The 20,334-nt window shown below is 36.9% G+C and overlaps 1 protein-coding gene across 4 annotated transcripts in view; it reads right to left on the bottom strand.

Annotated features, from left to right (window-relative positions):
• Positions 1–20,334, bottom strand: part of DIAPH3 (diaphanous related formin 3) — a 556,480-nt gene that overhangs the window by 190,571 nt on the left and 345,575 nt on the right. For all 4 annotated transcript variants that reach the window (XM_051850009.2, XM_051850008.2, XM_051850012.2 and 1 more), the window contains 2 exons: positions 12,573–12,696; positions 4,244–4,409 (listed from right to left, as the gene is read on the bottom strand). In XM_051850009.2, coding sequence (XP_051705969.2) covers positions 4,244–4,409; positions 12,573–12,696 — 290 coding nt within the window. The remainder of the gene's footprint in view (positions 1–4,243; positions 4,410–12,572; positions 12,697–20,334) is intronic.

The raw sequence follows: 20,334 nt of genomic DNA, 5'->3' as shown, positions 1-20,334 counted from the left end.
TATATATATATATATAAACACATTAGCTGTGAGCTAGCAATAGTGATGAGTATATGAATTAGTAAAAGTTAAAGGGAAAGGCTTTGATAAATAGTTTTAATTGCTCATGCTTAAAATCTGAAACAATCTTGAATATAAGTATTTTTGGATATTCATAAACCAATAAATGTAGACTTCTAAAAGAATTTCCAAGGAGGATAGGTTTTACGTTAGTGATGCATATTTAACAAGAATTAACACAATTCAGTCATATATAGTACAGAGCCTAGTCAGACAGCCTACATTGTATCTAAATTCTTTGCTAGCTCTGTAGTGAGGCAAGTCAGGATCTCTCTATGCCTTGGTTTTCTTATCAAATGGTTAGAGTAACAGTATACATATCACAACTGATTTTTGTTATAAGGACTAAGTGATTGAATACAGTGCCCAGTATAATGGTTCGCATCTCATGTATTAGCAATTAAAATATGTCACCTATTGATGATCTGCCACTCAACAAATTTATCTATTATATGTCATGAACTTCACTAGAGACACAGATGTTACTACCACAGATCAGAAAGATAAGTACGATAATTTAGCCAGTGTTCTAGGCTCTGGTAACTAAAGTGGTCAGAACTTGAATGAAAACCTTCCATGGAAAACTGCCATAGAAAGGAATACATGTGGAGTGAGGACATGGTTCAACATGAAATACAAAATGGAAATGACAAAGAGTACACCTAAATGTCAGTAGCAAATATAATAACAGAAACATCTTAACAGTATTTTTTTTAAAAAAAGAAAATATGTGGGGCCGGCACAGTGGTGTAGTAGGCTAAGTTTCTACCTGCAGAGCTAGTTTGTGTTCCAGTTGCCCCATTTCTGATTCAGCTCTCTGCTATGGCCTGGGAAAGCAGTAGAAGATGGCCCAAGTGCTTGGGCCCTTGCCGTCATGTAGGAGACCTGGAAGATGCTTCTGGCTTTAGATCAGACCAGCTCCAGCTACTGCGGCCATCTGGGGAGTGAACCAGTGGATGGAAGACCTTTCTGCCTCTCCCTCTCTCTGTCTGTAACTCTATCTCTCAAATAATATAAATAAATTCTTAAAAATATGTGAATGCATTTTTACCTTTGTATTTATGTGGCTCTCCAGAACAGACCTTCAGTACATTTAAAATTCTACACCTGTAGCTAAAGACCTGATTACTTTATTTTTTCAAGACTTTTTTTTTTAAGGTTTATTTTATTTATTTGAAAGATAAGAATTACAGAGAGAGGTAGAGAGAGGAAGAAGGAAGGGGGTGGATCTTCCATCTGCTGGTTCATTCCCTTTCAAATGGCCACAATGGCCAGAGCTGAGCTGATCCGAAGATAGGAGCTTCTTCAGGGTCTTCCACATAGGTGCAGGGGCCCAAGCACTTGGACCATCCTCCACTGCTTTCCCAGGCGTGTTAGCAGGGAGCTGGATTGGAACAGCTGGGACTTGACCAGCACCTACGCAGGATGCTAGCACTGCAATATGGGGCTTTAACCCATTGTGCCACAGCGCCAGCCCCTAGACCTAGTACTTTCATACTGACTCATTCAAGTGACCTTGCCTTACAAAGCAAAATAATATACAATTTAGTATCCTCCTAAGAGATCAGAGGACTCTTACAAAACATTTATTTGTTAAGGTTTTTGCCAATATTAGCACTGCGTACTTTTAAACAATATCTATATATTTAACAATTCCAGCAGTACAACCATATTTGCCTTCCCAAAGAATTAGAACAATAAATACCTACATGAAATCTCAGGACCTCAATACAACCACTTCCGTTTCAGACTTCTATATACTTTTTATTCTAAATAAAATTTCTTCTCCAAATTCTTTTATTTAAAAGTTTTTATATTAACCTTTAAAAAATTTTAATTTAGCTTGATGTGTGATGAACCTGTGATAGCAGCTACTTCTAGGACCCTTGCAAACTCTAAATGACAAGGAATGTGATGGTACTTCAAAAAGTTTGTGGAAACTGGAATTATTTATTTTGGTGCAGAATACTTGAAATCCCTGCATAAAAGTAAAGTAGGCAGGCATACAGGTTAAAATCAATTAGGTTTGTGAGCTGAAAGACCACGCCTTAGCCACGCCCCTGTGTGACCTCACACCCTACCTGATACCTTCACCACACCCCTGTGTGACCTCATGCCCCTACCTGGCCACCCCTGGGTGCCCACCAGCCAATCAGGTTAATTAACCACTCCCCTTTGGAAGTGGGTTAAAAGCCTGGGACACAGTATGTCCCGGGCCTTCTCTTCTTCCCTGGCCTCTTGCCAGGAGGGGGCTTGCTGTAGTCCTGCACACCTCCAGGGCACATGCCTTTGTGCCATCAGCCCTAGGCTTCATGGCCTAGATGCTTCTCTACATGGCTGGTTCCTGGTGCTCGGTATGAACCCAGATTTACCTCTCTCTCTTAATAAAGCTCTCACTCTCCTATGCATCTTTCACACTAAATAAAAGCCTAAAATGTACCATGCTGCCTCATTTAGAATTCTTCTCTAAATATTAGGCAAGAACCCTCTTGGGCTTATTAATATTGGGGATTTATTAGCAAGCATATGGTGAAATCGTATGGCATCCCAAATTCCAGTAGTATATGTGGCACCCCAGATAGCGTTTCTGGGGAATTTTAAAGGGCCACATTTCTATATAAATTTTAGGGGGTCATTCTCTGATTTCAAAAGGAATCTTCAAAGTGTCCAGCCCCACCAAGATGTCAAAGGCAGAGAGAAGACACAATGTGGCCCAAGTCCCCAAGTGAACAAAAAACAAGTGTTCTCCATAAATTGCACTGTTAGCATAGACTTTTCTAGGATGGTGCAAGTTTTTAGATTTTTTAAAAAAACACATTTATAAAGCAGGCAATTCCTGGGCTTGCAAGTGATGTCTCAGGAATCAGCCAAGGGCCAGTTATTTCCGTGGAATGTGTTGCATTTGAGCACCCCAAAGCTAAATTAACCCTGGCAGTTAGGTGCCAGAAGTCAGCATAAACATGTAGTATGTATTACTTCATTTAATATTTAACAGAAAGGAATTAACACCTCTTTTTATAGTATGGAAACTGAGGTCCAGAAAGGTTAAATGGAACATAGGCACATAACTAGTGTGGAAACCACACGTAGCTCTCTTAGATGTTGGCAAAGCCTTTGCTAGTTCCACCTATCCACAATGCCTAATAATACACTGGAATATTTAAAATAATATATTGTATAATACATGGCACATAAATATATCACAAACTCATCATTGATAGTGAAAAAATAATCTCAAAAACCACTGTGATTTTAGAATGATTCTAGAAGAAATAAACTAGATTTGTAAGTGATTGGGTACTGTAGATATTTTCCTTTAATGATGCCTGTTTGGTAAAAGGTGATCTAATCATAATCAAGTGATAATAACCAGCTCCAATAAACTTCATGATGTTTTCCTGTGATTAAAAAGAACCATCTCTTTAAATTCAACCTTCCTTTTCTTTACACCACAAAACTTTTTAATCCTCACAAACATTTGCTGAAATATAAAAATGACTTACTCTTCTATTAAGAATAACAGTTTTTCATTGTAGAAATGTATCACATTTTCACAGGGAGGTAACAATGCCTTCTCACTTTAATACGTGTGTGGTTTTTTTTTTTCCCCCATCTAATCAGCTAATACTTTTCAAAAGATCTTTTTAATGCCTAAATGAAAGGATTCCACATCAAAGACCTGACCTCCCTATTAAAGTCTCTAAAGGAAACCCTAAGAATGTAAAATCTATTCAAAGGCAAATCACAGGTAGCTTATTGTACAATGCATTAAGAAAAGAAAAGGAAAAAAAAGCTTCATAAGAGCTGTATGGAATTTGGTAAAATTATACCACAAAAATACAAATTGATCTTAAGCATAAAGAAACAATTTCATAGCCAAAAACTTATTACAAAAGTGCTCTGTAATCAGCCAGGAGGAAGTCTTTATGAAGAACTTCAGAATTTGTCACTTTTTCAATCAAAATTTCTGATTACAACTTCATGTTGAAAAGGCCAAAAAGAGAACAAACCTCACATTTTTCAATAGATTTAAAACCTGAAATTTTAAAAGCTAACTTCCAACATCAGAAAAGGTAGGTTTCACTGCAGACAACAAGAGTGGAATGAAGTAATGCAATAATAATAGATAATAACAGATTGAATAGTATAAAAACACTTTTAAAAAACTAAATTTTTAGCATACCATGAATGCTGTTCTGAAGTTATTCAAGTCAGTAAAAAAGTCTTCCACGGACACTTTCTTCACATCAATGGCATAGTATCCCATTACACTCTGGTACAATTTTTCCATGTTTGCATGTAACTTTGAAAGGTTCCCATATTGTTCTTTTGCATCGGTAACAAAGCTGTATAGTATAGTTAAGGCTTTCTGAAATTTACAAAGTAATAAACCCAGTGTTCAGTTATTACTGGCACCGTGATTATATCAGTGAAATTCCAAAATAATTTCTAATGATCATTCCCACAAATCACTTTAAACAATGAAAACAATATTTCACAAAAATGAAATCTTCAATTCAATTTCTAGTTAACTTTGACAAAACTACAAGAAAACTCAAGTACGTATATATTTTAACATTTTTTCTTTCCTAATTAATTTCAAGTAACAAGTTCTTCCAACTTGCCATAACAATAATCTATATCATGCAGATCATGCGAGTTATAGTTCAGCATGAATAATTGGAGTAATACCGAAATCAGCAATGGAGGCACTGAGTGAAACTAGACAACATGGAGTCAATTCATACCTCCTATACTTGGGAGTAGTGTACCTCTAGATAAGGCCCTCACCTTGCCGTGTCAACTTCCTCATGTGTAAAATAAGAATAACACTGCCAATTGACTTACAGTGTTGTTGCAGGGACTCAAAGAGTTAATACTCACAAGGTTCACTGAGTAGTATAAATAAATACTTTTATTGTCCTTTTATCCATTTTAAGGATCATTAAAAACTTCTTACGTTATATAGGCAAACTAAATGTTTTAACTTCATTTTTGGAAAATTTGGACATAATTTCTTCCATGCATTATGACTAAAAATTATGCTTATCCTCACACATGCATACTCATACAGAAATGTTTTCTCATTAAAACATAGTTCAAAGCACACTAAAATTGAGTACACTAATTTAATGTGGATGTGATAGTACCTAGATTTTGTAAATAAATCATAGAATTTCCTCCTTTGTTATACAACAAAATGCTGATATATTCAGATATGAAATCACTACCCTACACTCTGAAAAGATGACTCTTCGAGAATCACTCACAATTGTCTATGGTTCTTTTGGTATGTAAAGAAATAAAACATAGCTAAACTTACAGCAGCCAGCTTTTTTTTTAAATCTATGATTAATGCAGAAGTATAAACAGACATTAGTAACATTTTCAAGAATCAAAAAAAAAAAAAACAAAAAACAGATTCAATCTAAAAGAAATACATCAAATTGAAATGTCTGTATCTAAAAATAACAATTTTTTCCCAGAATTTCCAAAAGATGGTTCTTCCGGTCAGAGCTTTTCCCAGCACAGGATGAAATAAGGAAATTAAAGTAAACCCCTTGTTTTGAGAAAGAAAATAAAATACAAAGAAAAAGGAAACAGAACTAAGGTAAGGAGTAAAGCCAGGACACACAATAGGATTCCAATAATTAGAACCCTACCTCCCAGCAAGAAAATGAGGCATTCCAAACATCACAACTCACCTGTACCCAAGTCTACCTTCAATCAACAGGTTATCTATTACCCTCCTATCCCTGTTTCTTTTCATACTCTGCTAAGTAATATATATAGTAGTTCAGAAGGAATAGATTAGAAGGTAGGGAGTGTGGATTCCAATGCATGTACTGATGTTTTAATGACCTTAAAAAAATCATAGATCTGTATATGACTCAGTTTATATTCATCTGAATAGCAAAATGCCTCTCTACCCTTTCTTGAATCTAGATGTTACTAGTGCCAATGACCGATGTGTTTATGTATGATAACATCTTGAAATTCTTGAATGAACAACAAAACATTTAGTATAATTAGTCAAACTACAGAATCACAAGCAATTATAAGAATGGAGTTACACATTACAGGTTTTCATGTATATCATCAATATTCATGAAAAGTTATAGGTAATGTGAATTTATATGTAAATAAAGATCATATTTGAAATTCACTCAGAAACTACCATTAAATGGAACATATAGTGATGCATTTCAATGTGAAGTATCAGATATCAGCATCAATTTATAAATTGGTTTACCTATTCAATCTATAAACTCTCACCTCAAATCATGCATGTCCTAGATACAGAATATATATATAAGATTATTTATACAGAATATATATATATAAGATTATTTATATAATCTTAACTCCTAAAAAGAAACTGTTTTCTGCCTTTGCTTGTCCAAACCTATCATTCAGCAGTTTGTTCAATTCTTCTTTTTGTATGATGCCTTTACTCAACTGAACAGCTATGACTAATGAATAATCATTTCTTTCAATGGAAATAGCATTTATAATCCACTGCACTTCTTTGGAAAGTCATGAGACATAGGCTCCTGGATCTATAACAAGGTTGTGATTTTTCCCTTCTAGTCTCATCTTTTAGTACTGCTTTGTCTCTATCACATTTCTGGCAAAGATGGTCATCTCTCATTGTCACCTCCAGATGCTATGTTCTACCTTCCTTAGCTGAATTAAGACGAGTCAACTGCAAGTACATCAATGCTGATTACTTATTTCACCTTAGAGGCATCATTCTTAGACTTGTTGCCAAGAGTATGAGGTATCTTCAAAATTCTGATGAAACAGCATGGAACTTCTAGTCATAAAACTGCACATAAACATGTTAATGCACATGCACAAAAACCATTTGAATTCATATTAAAAACCAACGGAATCTCTGAAATGTATCCCCAAAATGAGCTAAGGGTACTATTTTGATGAGTGTCCCTAACTGTATGGTGCTATAGCTACCCCTTTTCTGCCCATATCACTGCTTCTAAGATTTGAGTGTTAATAATAGACGCTTCACAAACACTAGTAATTTCATGCTAACACCTAGAAGTAGACCATTCTTAAGAATCCATTTGGCAAGCAGGTTGAAATAAAGCAATGACCTTTTTTTTTTTTTTTAGAAAAGAAAGATTTTCAAGTTAAGATCACAAGAAACATCAGTAACAAGTCTATGCATGTTTTCAAAAACAGTACAATTCTAACAAAAGATGCAATAGAAAGATGGCCAAGATCTAGAATGATCTAGAAGATCTAGAATGACAGTTTTGTTCTAACAGCTAGAGAGCTTTTATGTGAATATTTTATCATAATATATATAATAATTTACTCCCAAAATAAATGAAGTGGAGCTCTGAATAACAAGAATGAACCTCAGGAATAGCAAAACTGATTAAACTGAAACAATTTTGGAAATATCCAAATTAATTCTCAGAATTTACAAAACGACAGATAGGATAGAATAATTGGTCAACATGAATGAGACACATACCATTGGCACTGATGAGAAACGGAAAACATTAGTCATCAATATCATCCAGAAGAATAAAGAAGCAGGGCTGGTGCCGTGGGACAGTGGGCTAAGCTGAGGCCTGCAGTGCCAGCATCCTATATGGATGCTGGCTGACCCACTTTCAATCTAGCTCCCTGCTAATACACCTGGAAAAGCAGCAGAAGCTGAACCAAGTCCTCGGGTCCCTGCACCCAAGTAGGAGTCCCGGAAGAAGCTCCTGGCATCAGCCTAGTATAGCCCTGGCAATTGCAGACATTTAGGGGGTGAATCAATGGATTCTCTTTTCTCTTCTTCTCTTATCTCTACCTTTCAAATAAAATAAAGAAACATGGCTATCCTTGTGTGAACTGTTAAACTCTAAATAAAAGTAATGCCCATTTCAGTTAGTAATTAGGCTTTAAGTATTTTTCCCCAGAATAGTTTTATATTTGTAAGGACCTTTGAAATTATACGTTAAGATACTGAACAAACATTTGGTAACACTAATTACAAAACATTGATATGCATTCCAACTACTTAATGTCTTCAGTAATATGTTTTCTTTCCCTTTATATGTATCAAGCTAAGGGAAAATCTTAATGAATCTCTTTTTGAGACACTATAATCCTCACATTTGAAAGATATGTGACAGCCAGATCTTCGTTCACATGCAATGAAACACAACTATTTAGTGAAAGTCAACTAAGGTACACAAGTAAGATCTGGAATTCTTCTCCTGTCTGGCAGTTGAGCTTATTCCCAAACTGTAACATAAATACATCCTACATTTAATCTTAGGCCACACTCTCATGGCTGCACTTCTGCCATATCAACAATGCCTACAACTTCCATTATCATAACTTAAAAGGACCAGCTTCGATCAGCCCCAAGTCTCATACCTTTAATAGATTTTCAAGTTTCCTGGATTAAGCCAGCTATTCCAAAAGTATTCCTTGTATCTTACTGTATTCCACTCTTCTAAACACTCGGAAAAGAGGATCTAGCAAAACAGGCAAAATCGCTGCTGTCATGAAACATGAGAACACTTCAACACCTACCTATGTAAAAAAAAAAAAACTGAATTAAAAGCTAATGTGTGTTTTCAATTAAATTTTTGAGGACCACTTCCTATGTTCTAGAGTAATATACAAATGACTGAGATATTCATAGTGATAAGCATGATGAAGAAAATAAAACTTTCAATATTCTATACAGTGACAGGATAATTCAGGATGAGTAGTCAGGGAAATCATGATTAAGAAGTTAAGAGACTAAAGCAACTCAAGCATAACTATGAAATAACAGTGAGCACTAGGTTGTATAGCACTGTCTGTAAGGTGATAAGACATCAGGAAAGAAAAAGATAATTAGTTTGAAGATTCATAGAGGATAAGAAGCAAGCTATTCAATCTGTCTCTCTCTCTTTATTCCCACCCCCCCCCCCAACCGTTTAACATTTATTTATTTGAAAGGCAGAGTTAAGAGACAGAGAGGGAGTGGGAGACAAAGTAGATCTTCCATTCACTGGTTCATTCCCCAAATGGCTGCCATGGCTGGGCTGGGCCAGGGCAAAGCCAGGAACTAGGAATTCTATTCTGGTCTCCCATATAGATGGCAGGGGACCAAGCACTTGGGCCACCTCCAGCAGCTTTCCCAGGTGCAATAGCAGGGAAGTGGATTAGAAGTGGAGCAGCTGAGACTCAAATAGGTGTTGCAGGCAGCACCTTAACCAGCTGCACCACACTGGCCGCCTCTTATCCTAGGTCTTGAAGTTTGTTAAGAATGGGTTAAGTGGATAAGAGGAAAGAACGGAGCACAGAGGAGGGATAAGTGAGATGATTAACTCAACAGATGCACCTTAGCTACAATAACTAGTCCACTAACTCAACTTCCCACTCAGATAGCTGGGGCTATGTCTTGTACAAACTTCCATTTCATTCCCTACAATCTTCTATTTCACTTCCTCACTGCAGTTCAATTAAAGAAAAATATATCGATGTATGCAACAGAGAATATCAAAACAAGTGAAGTCTCTCAATGAATGTACTGGGATGGTGTTAGCATTTATCCAGTATTTCAGAAATACCAAAGCCATTGACATATAGAGAAAAAAAAAAAAAAAAGAAAGCACAAAAATCAACTGAGATTTCAACAAAGAAATTTAAAGAATATAACCTGAGAAAGAGTGAAGTAACTTGTCACATAAGTTGTCAGAAATACAAGAATACATAAATGTACAGCAAAACTTCTTTTTAGAGACTCAGCAGAGGTGTAAGAAGAAAACAAAACCAAAGGGCAAGACTTGTGCAAGGGATATTTCAAGGGCAATGTTCTAAGAACTATTTATTTTCCTTAAAATAAGAAACATTATAGAACTTAAAGGTCAAAAGAAAGGAGTGGGTACTATCTGATACAAATTCTGATATTTTCTAAATTTTCTCAATAATAATTAAATAAGTATGTATATCTCATATGCAGTGTTTGCATTTGATGATACTGATGACCCTACCTGAAATTTGTATTTCACATTTTTCAAGTAAATATTTCTGTGCAGCTATTCAACTCTAAATATAGCTTTGCTTTGGTTTAGCAATTGGAAAGTAACAATTATTATTTAAAAAAGTCAATGATATATGAAATAATTGTACATGATTTTTAAAGGCATACTAAATTCATATTTTTATATTAAGAAATTGATATAAAAGCAGGAATACACTGGAAGAATAAAAATACAATTTATTATAATGGGCACTATTAGTAAAATTTCATGTAACCAAAATTAATTTTTGTAATTTAAAACAATTGACAGATTAACAGTCATTAAATCATACTGTTTAAACCAAAATGCACTTGTAAACATGCATTTTTAGTAATATATTCTTTCAGAATTGGATGAGGAACCAAAAAATTGATATGTGCTTCAACTAACAAGTATTCAATGTAAAATATAAACAAAGTTTGAGCATTAGTAACTTAAACTTCAGTTAAATACATTATTATTCATTGTGCATCTTAGCTTCCAAATTCTTCCATTTTCTAAAATTTAAGAAGCTCACAATTTGTCATTTTAATAAGATCTGTATAAATGCATTTAATATTCAAAATATGACTTGTTGTCAGTCCTAATTAAAGTAAACAAGGCCTCGCAATGAATGAATTTAATTACTTCGAAACTAGTATGTCTAACTAAGATGAAAAGCAAACGAGTGCAATCTAATCTCGGCAAAGAATATTTATGATTATAAGCTTTGTCAATAGCAAAGTGCACCAACTGTTCATATATCTGACTTCCAAGAGGTACATGAATGCTAATCAGTTCATTAGAGGCATCTAGGTTGTGATATTTAGCGACAGGATATAGTAGCTTTCTTGTCCGTAGAGTATAATTGTACTCAGAATGAAATATTGTTTCCAACAAAGCATCATCCTTCCTGTTTCTGATTTCCTGCTGGTTGCTTTTCATGAGCTGCATACCTTTCAAGAAGCCAACATCATTCAGCTTTCTGTGTCACATGAATACAAGTATAGATACGTCCTGAGATCATCTAGTGAGCAAGATTCTACAACCTTTACTCTGTGTTCAAGAATCCATCTCAGTTCAGTGCATAATTAATGCACTCACAGGCTATTATTAGAAACTGTATGTAAGCAAAATATTTTCTAAAATGCTTTTCATCTTTAGAGAATAAAAAATACTCCAATTAACCAAACTTACTGATTAAAATAATAAACACACATATGAACATTTTCATATGACAAAATGGGTAAAAGGCCAACAATGATGAAACAGATATAACTGTAATAATATATTTTGAAAGATATACTTTGTCAAATGAGAAGATACTGCAAAAATATATTTGGGTAAGTCAAATTCATCCTTCGATTAAAAAAAAAAGACTGGTGAGTGGGAAGGATACAAAAGGAAACAAACGCATTAGCTGAATTGATTGCTGCTAGAGTGCATTTTTATATTTCCCGACAGACAGTGAAGGAAGCTAAAACCGAACTAATTCACAATTAAGCTGAAAGCATATACAATGACATCTATGATGAGCCAAATAATAATTTTATGATCACTAAATCTCAGGACAGAAGAAAGAGAAAGAGGAAAAGCAATCATTTTATTTCAAGTACCTCAGTTTAAAACAAAATATTAGGAGAATCTACTTATCATTTTAGAAGTAGGCTATCCTTTCATACAGAATTCAGAAGTCTATGTGGGATTTTACAAATGAATTATAGTAATATTTTATTGCAACACAAAAGGCATCAGTGTCTAATTTCATAGAATGGTTTAAAGAGCCACTCAATATTAATTTCAGGGAAAAAAAAGCATATACTTCATTTACTAATTAGAGATTAAGAAACAAAGTTAGCAATAACAGATAACTAAGACAAAGAAAAACATAAGTTGAAAAGGGCACAAGCCTCAAGCTATTTATTTTATGTACAGACATATATACTCACAAACATAAATATTTACAGAAACATACAGGTACATATATAGGCAATTTTATTTTGGAAGAATATTTACACAAGTAGTGATTGTCCATTCTGAATTTGGAACCATGTAGTATTTCTAAACGAATAAAATTTTGCAGAGTACAAGTTAATTTCTAATAGAAACCAACTCTTATCACTATTTTATAAGGTGACATGTGCTTCCTGAAATAATTTTAAAAAGTCTAAATCATGACTGTAAAGTCCAGCTCCCTCAAACTGACTTTTAATCTTTCAATGTATTGTGAGTATGAGTATGAAATAAGGTATATGAAATGATGAAAGAGCATATGATTATTCAAGTTAATATAAAGAGCTAAAGAATGGAAAGTAATAGAAATACATTTGTAGTCATTCATGAAGAAAAAGGCTAATAAATTTCCCTGCAAAAGGCAAAGGCTGTACCTTCTCCCATATGGCATGCTGGCTATGCAAATACACATAAAACATTAGATGAATTGTAATTCTAGTTGACTTGTGACTTAAGTTATTTAGATATCAAAAGGATATGGACATCTTTGTCACAAACTTGTCATGCAAGTCCTCAGGAGGGGGAAAGGTTTCCAAATCTTTTTCAAGCTGTTGAAGCTGCCTTCCCATCTGCTTCAAATTCTTTTCCAGCGTTTCTACAGAGACTAAAAGAGAGTGTATTAAATGCCTTGAAAGGACAAAATTATAATATATAAAAGGTAAAACACTCTAGCAACAAAACATTTGTGAAAACCCTCATTAATAATAATGGAATAAGAAAGATGAATTTCACAAAAGTTATTTTAAACTTTCCTTAAAAAGAATGCAGGTATGAGGAAAATTCAACAGGAGACTTCGAAATATAACATGAAATTTAGCAAATGCTCATACAAACAAAGCATCTTTAAGAAATGTTATTTATAATTAAGAGTTCTTAAGCACTACAAATGCAACAAAATTATCAGTTTTTTCAGATAGAGAGGTTTTGAAAATTAACAATACATAAAGAAGAAATGGGGTCCAAACCAACTTTTTGGATATTTGCTTTAACTTTATATGATTTCCTTTAAAAAACAAAAATATTTTGCTTTGGATCTATTTGAATTATATAAAGTTAAGTTTAAAATCATGTGGCAGGGCCGGTGCTATGGCATAGTAGGCTAAGCCTCCTCCTGCAGCACCAGCATCCCATACGGACACCGGTTCGAGTACCGGCCGCTCCTCTTATGACCCAGTTTGCTGCTAATGTGCCTGGGAAAGAATTAGAAGATGGCTCAAGTGCTTGGGTCCCTGCATCTGCGTGGGAGACCCAGAAGCAGCCCCTGGCTGGATCAGCCCAGCTCCAGCTATGGCGGCCATTTGGGGAGTGAACCAATGGACGGAAGACCTTTCTGTCTCTCCCTCTCTCTGTAACTCTACCTCTCAAATAAATGAATCAATAAAATCTTAAAAAAAAAAAAAAATAATGTGGCAGGTGTTGTGTTGAATGGGTTAGGCTGACTCTTGGGATTCCTGCATCCCATATTAGGAAGCCAGTTTAAATCCTGACATCTCTACTTTTAATCCACTTCTTGTTGGTGCATCTTGGGAGGAAGGAGACAAAGACCCAGAGTAAACTGGGTCCCTGTGACCCATGTGGGAGACTCAGATGGAGTTTCAGGCTCCTGGCTTTAGCCTGGCCCAGCCCTGACTGTTGAAGGCATTTTGGAAGTGAATAAGCAAATATAAGATCTAGGGATATATTTCTCTCCCCACTTCACCGTCTTGCCAATAAAAATAAACATTTAAAAAACAAATATAGTAATTTCAGGTAATCTGTCATGTTCAGGCTTTGAATTAATACTGAGGAATGGATACAAGTCAAATTTTATCTGTAAGAATCGAAGTATCTTTGGAAACAATCTAAACACCAAACAAAATGGAACTGTGTTTAAAAAATTATTGCTTATGAAGCCTAGCTCCATCCCTACGCCTTCGATATAGCCTTTATCAGACTCCAGCATCTCTTCCTTAGCTCCAAGTTCCTGTGTAAAGAGAAACTCATTAAATTAAGACAGAGACACAAAGATAAAGCCAGAGTCAAGAACTTGAATCATGAGACTCAAACTGCCCCTATAATTACAACACCTTAACGCAAAAGCCTCGATTCTGAGAGCTTTGAAGAAACTCACAAGCCCTGACCAAAGTCATATTCAATCTACCCATAGATCCAAACAGATCTGAACCCATGTGTGACACTCATGTGCTCTACGGACCAAGCAGAAGCTCACACTAAATGCTACTTTAATGGAAACTGTTCATGCGCTGCTTCTCTCCACTTAAAATTGTTAAGAATCACTGCCGGCCGGCGCTGTGGCTCAATAAGCTAATCCTCTGCCTGCGGCGCCGGTACACCAGGTTCTAGTCCCGGTTGGGGTGCAGGATTGTATCCCAGTTGCCACTCTTCCAGTCCAGCCCTCTGCTGTGGCCCAGGAGTGCAGTGGAGGATGGCCCAAGTCCTTGGGCCCTGCACCCACATGGGAGACCAGGAGGAAGCACCTGGCCCCTGGCTTTGGATCAGCGCGGTGCACTGGCTGCAGCATGCCGGCTGCAGCGGCCATTGAGGGGTGAACCAATGGCAAAGGAAGACCTTTCTCTCTGTCTCTCTCACTGTCTGCTCTGTCAAAAAATAAATAAATAAATAAAAAAGAATCACTGCCTGTAATTTCTTGAGCCCGGGAATTGAGTGGCAGCCATCTTTCTCCTTGCTCTGTGCACTCCAAATAAACTTTTTGTCCATTTGTCCATTCCAGTGTTAGCAAATGGCTTGCTGAGTTTTCAGCAAGTGGACCCAGTTTTGGATGTTCTATAGCAATTCCTCCAACAAGTTTTGGGGATATTTGATAATATTTATCACCTTGGCACAAAAGGATGGGATAGTAAGGAGGTATGAAAAATAATACTGCTTAAACCCCAGGTGTAATTTTTGCTTTTAAAAATCCGGCTATACACAAAATAACATTTGCCTTTCTAAGAGACATTAATAGCTTTTAATAAAATTTTATCATATTTTGCTATAAAAATCAGCAATCTAATTCCCACAATGTTTAAGAAGTCCAATGACTGGACTCTTCAGAAAGTCACATACAATACTGTTTTGCCTCACAGGTGATGCTGCTTTAGTCTTGGGTTCCCTGTGGTGAAGACATTCTGAAGTTACACTCATAAAAGTAGTCTCAGGAGCTTGCTACGCATGTATCGCTTTTTGCAGTCCTTAAAATTGAACTGTAATTTAGATAGACACTAGAGTACATAAAAGGTTTCAATCTTAGTGCCATTTAGTACATTCATTCAATATATTTACCTTGTGTCCCCAGTATCCCGCTGTACACAGTCATGGCTGGACAAAGTACTTGGGTCACGCTCTTTCATTTTTATGTCTGTTGGTCAGTTGTCCACAACCAACATGTCTATTTCATTAGATCTATGGTGTTTCATTAACTCCCTTTTTTTTTAACTTTCCTAAGTTCTCTATTATCTCTATTACAGCAGAGACTACCACTTGTTCTTTTTATTTGTTTTGCTCCCCTAGACTATTTGTTCTCATATGTCTTGTTAACGTTTCCTCTATCATTTCTCAAAAAATCTTACAGGTGGCAGGCGCTGTGGCTCACTAGGCTAATCCTCTGCCTTGCGGCGCCAGCACACCTGGTTCTAGTCCCAGTCGGGGCGCCGGATTCTGTCCCGGTTGCCCCTCTTCCAGGCCAGCTCTCTGCTGTGGCCAGGGAGTGCAGTGGAGGATGGCCCAAGTGCTTGGGCCCTGCACCCCATGGGAGACCAGGAGAAGTACCTGGCTCCCGCCATCTGATCAGCGCGGTGCACCGGCCGCAGCGCACCGGCCGCAGAGGCCATTGGAGGGTGAACCAACGGCAAAGGAAGACCTTTCTCTCTGTCTCTCTCTCTCACTGTCCACTCAGCCTGTCAAAAAAATTTTTAAAAAAATTTAAAAAAAAATCTTACAGGTAGCTTACTTTCATACTTCCGAAAAATGTCTGATTAAACAAATACTTAATAACAAAAAATCTTTTAAGTAAACACGTGCTCAAAAATGTTTAAAAATCATGCATGTACATAGTACCATGGATTATGTTCTAATTGAAAGTTGTATCAATATAAGTAATCAAAATAGTAGTGAGAATACAAATAATTATAAAACCACCTAAAATTTACTGAATATTTGCATATGTTAGAAACTGTTGTATTTTCCATTAATCAAGCAAGTTAATACTCACAAGAACATCATGATATAGGCCTGGTTGAGTGGGTTAAGTAAACGGATCAAATAACTAAACGCTGGCAAAGCATTCTGCATGGATGGACAGATGGATGTATGGATGACTAGATATATGTAGATATGTTTTTTTTTTTAAAATAAACTTTACATATTCTTTTTTTCTTTGGGTAGGATAGAATCTTTATCTTTAAATGATTATTTTTAAAGTGGTAGCCCACTAATGTACAAATCGGTTGTGGAAAAGACCCACCCACTGGGCTTGTTCCAAGTTCATGTCTCAAGGAGGAAACAAAGATAAGCAAGAAAGCATGATTGAAAGTGCAAGTTCACATTGAAGTGTAAATGTGGACCTCTTTTCCTGAGGAAGGAAATGCTACTGCCCCATCAAAGTTGGGATTGTCACTCTACAGGTTAGGGGTGATACCATAATTACTTATTCAAATGGAGTGGTGTTTGGGTAGGTTTTAAGCATCAGTTATTTCCATGTTTCTTGTTTGGGAATCTTTGAAGTGTCATGATGTCTCCACATGGGTCTTCAGCACATACATGGTCATCTCTAGGAATATAGCCTGGTGTTTGTGTAAAATAGGCAAAGGGTTCGCTAGCAGACAGCCATTTTGGATCAGCATGGAAGTGGGCGGGGTTTGGGTGGTAAAGGGATGCAGTATAGATGCTGCTGGCAGTAAAGAGTTCCTCCTCACTGAGCTACCTACCTGTCCATATCAAAACTACATACTTAAATCATTTTAGTCTGTTTAACCAATTATGTTATACACACACATCAAATTAAGAATAATCTGGAGAACAAGCAAATACAAGTCTGAGGTACTTCTATATGACAACAAGCACAAAGAAAACACAGAGGGAATGGAGTTGACTCTTTAATTTGATACTAAATACATTGTTTGAACATCAACCAATTCACTAACTCTCCAACAATAATTGTCCCAGAATTCAATTAATTCCTGTACTACCCAGAGTTAGTATCAGGCTCCACAGATAGAAGGGCTCATTCCCACAGATGGCACTCATTTCAGACGCCAGCTGCAAGACCAGGTGCCTACCCATACTCCTTACTGACTGGTTAATTTGGAGATTCCCAAAAAACCCTCCTTTAATTTCATAATTTACTAGAATAGATCCACAGAACTCAAGAAAATATTCAAGTAATAATTAGAGTTTTGTCATAAAGCATACAGCTCAGGAAGAGCTAAATGGAAAAGAAGCGTAGGGCAAGGAAGAAACAGGCAGGCAAGTGTGATACAGAGTACTCTGGCCTCCTCTGGTCATACCACCCTCCAGCACACCCATGTTCTCACCAACTCAGAAGTCCCCTAGTCCTTGTTGTGTCAAAATCTTTAGTGAAAACTCATTTCATAGGCAAGACCAATGAATCATTGCCCTTCCTAGGTGAACTCAAGCTTCAGCACCGCCCTCATCCCAGACAACAGGAGTGGGCTAATTCTAACTCTACCACCTTTTGTTAGTACCCTGGAGATCAGTCCCCACCAAGAAGCTATATCCTCATCTGCCTTTAGTCATCACATTAGCATCCAAAGTACCCTCTTTTTTTTTTTTTTTTTTGGACAGGCAGAGTTACAGAGAGAGAGAGAGAGAAAGGTCTTCCTTCCGTTGGTTCACCACCCAAATGGTCGCTACGGCCGGTGCGTTGCACCGATCTGAAGCCAGGAGCTAGGTGCTTCCTCTTGGTCTCCCATGCGGGTGCAGGGCCCAAGCACCTGGGCCATCCTCCACTGTACTCCCGGGCCACAGCAGAGAGCTGGATTGGAAGAGGAACAACCGGGACAGAATCCGACGCCCCAACTGGGACTAGAACCTGGGGTGCCGGCACCGCAGGCGGAGGATTAGCCTAGTGAGCCACGGTGCCAGATTCAAAGTACCCTCGTACTACTCAGAAAGTTTCAGAACATTTATGAGCTCTGTGTTGGAAACCATAGACAGAAACCAAAGAAAAATCTTCTATTTGACAATATGGAAAATAGAAGTAGCATCTGGTCTAGAGGCTAGAACTCCAGAACATGTAGGGAGGTAGAAGAGAAACACATTTGTTTCTTCTGAGTTGTCACTGTCACAGCTGCCCAAGGCAATGGGCTGCCCTGGCAGGGACTGTGTGGTAGGGGAGGTCAGCTACTGTAACTGAAGATGGAGTCATCCCAGACGATGTTGATTCTCAGAGGCTGAGTAAAGGGCTTACTCCAACTTGGATGAAAGACTTGGTAGCCAGTGGGTCAGGAGTTAATTTGTTTCTGAATTGAAGCAACTTCTCAATTTCCACTCAGTGAAATGGAACAACCTTACCTCATATTTTTACCTCACAGATGTTTCCTAAAAGACTTAATACTATAACATAGGATGAAGAATTGTTTTTAATAAGTTCATCATGTTCCTTTTAGAAATGAATAAGCAAAAAAAAAAAAAAAAAGGAGGTGAATAAGCAAAGAGCTTACAATATTGAAATAAGGGACATTGGAATCAAAGGGAAAGTAAAGAAAGTCATCATAGCAGAAGGCCGAGAATACTGTGGAAGTCAGCTTGAGTATAATATTTGTAGAATATTACAAATGTTAGAGCATTCTCAAGCATTTAAGGCCAATATTATAGAAAGTAGGGGAGCTATCTTATTTTTTTTTAATTCAAAGACTTTTTTTTAATTCAAAGACCTTTTCAAAGACTGAAAATTAAATATACAATATATAATTTTTTTAACTTTTATTTAATGAATATAGATTTCCAAAGTACAGCTTATGGATTACATTTGTTCCCCCCACCCAATGACTTCCCTCCCACCCGCAACCCTCCCCTTTCCTGCTCTCTCTCCCCTTCCATTCATATCAAGATTCATTTTCAATTTTCTATATATACAGAAGATCAGTTTAGTATACATTAAGTAAAGATTTCAACAGTTTGCACCCACATAGAAACACAAAGTGAAAAATACTGTTTGAGTACTCGTTATAGCATTAAATCTCAATGTACAGCACATTAAGGACAGAGATCCTACATGAGGAGTAAGTGCACAGTGACTCCTGTTGTTGACTTAACAAATTGACACTCCTGTTTATGGCATCAGTAATCTCCCTATGCTCCAGTCATGAGTTTCCAAGGCTATGGAAGCCTTTTGAGTTCACCGACTCTTATCTTATTTAGACAAGGTCATAGTCAAAGTGGAAGTTCTCTCCTCCCTTCAGAGAAAGGTACCTCCTTCTTTGAAGACCTGTTCTTTCCACTGGGATCTCACTCACAGAGATCTTTCATTTAGGTGTTGTTTGTTTGTTTGTTTTTTGCCAGAGTGTTTTGGCTTTCCATGCCTGAAATACTCTCATGGGCTTTTCAGCTGGATCCGAATGCCTTTAGGGCTGATTCTGAGGCCAGAGTGCTGTTTAGGACATCCACCATTCTATGAGTCTGCTGAGTATCTCGCTTCCCATGTTGGATCACTCTCAGCAGGGGAGCTATCTTAAACAATGGTTCCTACCACTACTCTACAGATGGAAATCCCACGAAGCCATTTCTTATGCTACATCAGCAGTCTGATTACAGTAATGATACATTACAATTAAGTGGATTTAAATGTAATTGACCAACTTTTTATTGTTGGTTTTTAAATAGGGATCAAAGGACACTGTAAAAGAGAAAGTAAAACCAAGTGCCTATCTAGTACCTTGGATGGAGATACTAGATACTATCAGGTCAGAAAGTCCCAGACCTCCCTTTCTTAAAGTTTCTTTTTCCGCTTTGATTATTGTAAATCAGCCCTTCACTAAAGTTAACTAACTAGGGCAAGTATTTGGCCTAGTGTTTAAGACACCACTTGAAATTCCCACATGACATAGCCAACTACCTGGGTTCCAGACCTGGCTCTGCTCCCTACTGCAGCTTCTTACTAATGTGTATCCTAGGAGACAGCAGACAATGGCGCAAGTAGTTGAGTTCCTGCCACCTATGTGAGAGACATGCATTCTATCCTAGCTCCCAGTTTCTGCCTGGTCCAGTCACATTTTTTGTAGGT

This window comes from Oryctolagus cuniculus, chromosome 9 (genome assembly GCF_964237555.1).
Source record: "Oryctolagus cuniculus chromosome 9, mOryCun1.1, whole genome shotgun sequence".
Taxonomy (NCBI): domain Eukaryota; kingdom Metazoa; phylum Chordata; class Mammalia; order Lagomorpha; family Leporidae; genus Oryctolagus; species Oryctolagus cuniculus.
Note: the sequence above shows the minus strand (reverse complement) of the source record. Positions and strands in the feature narration are given on the sequence as shown.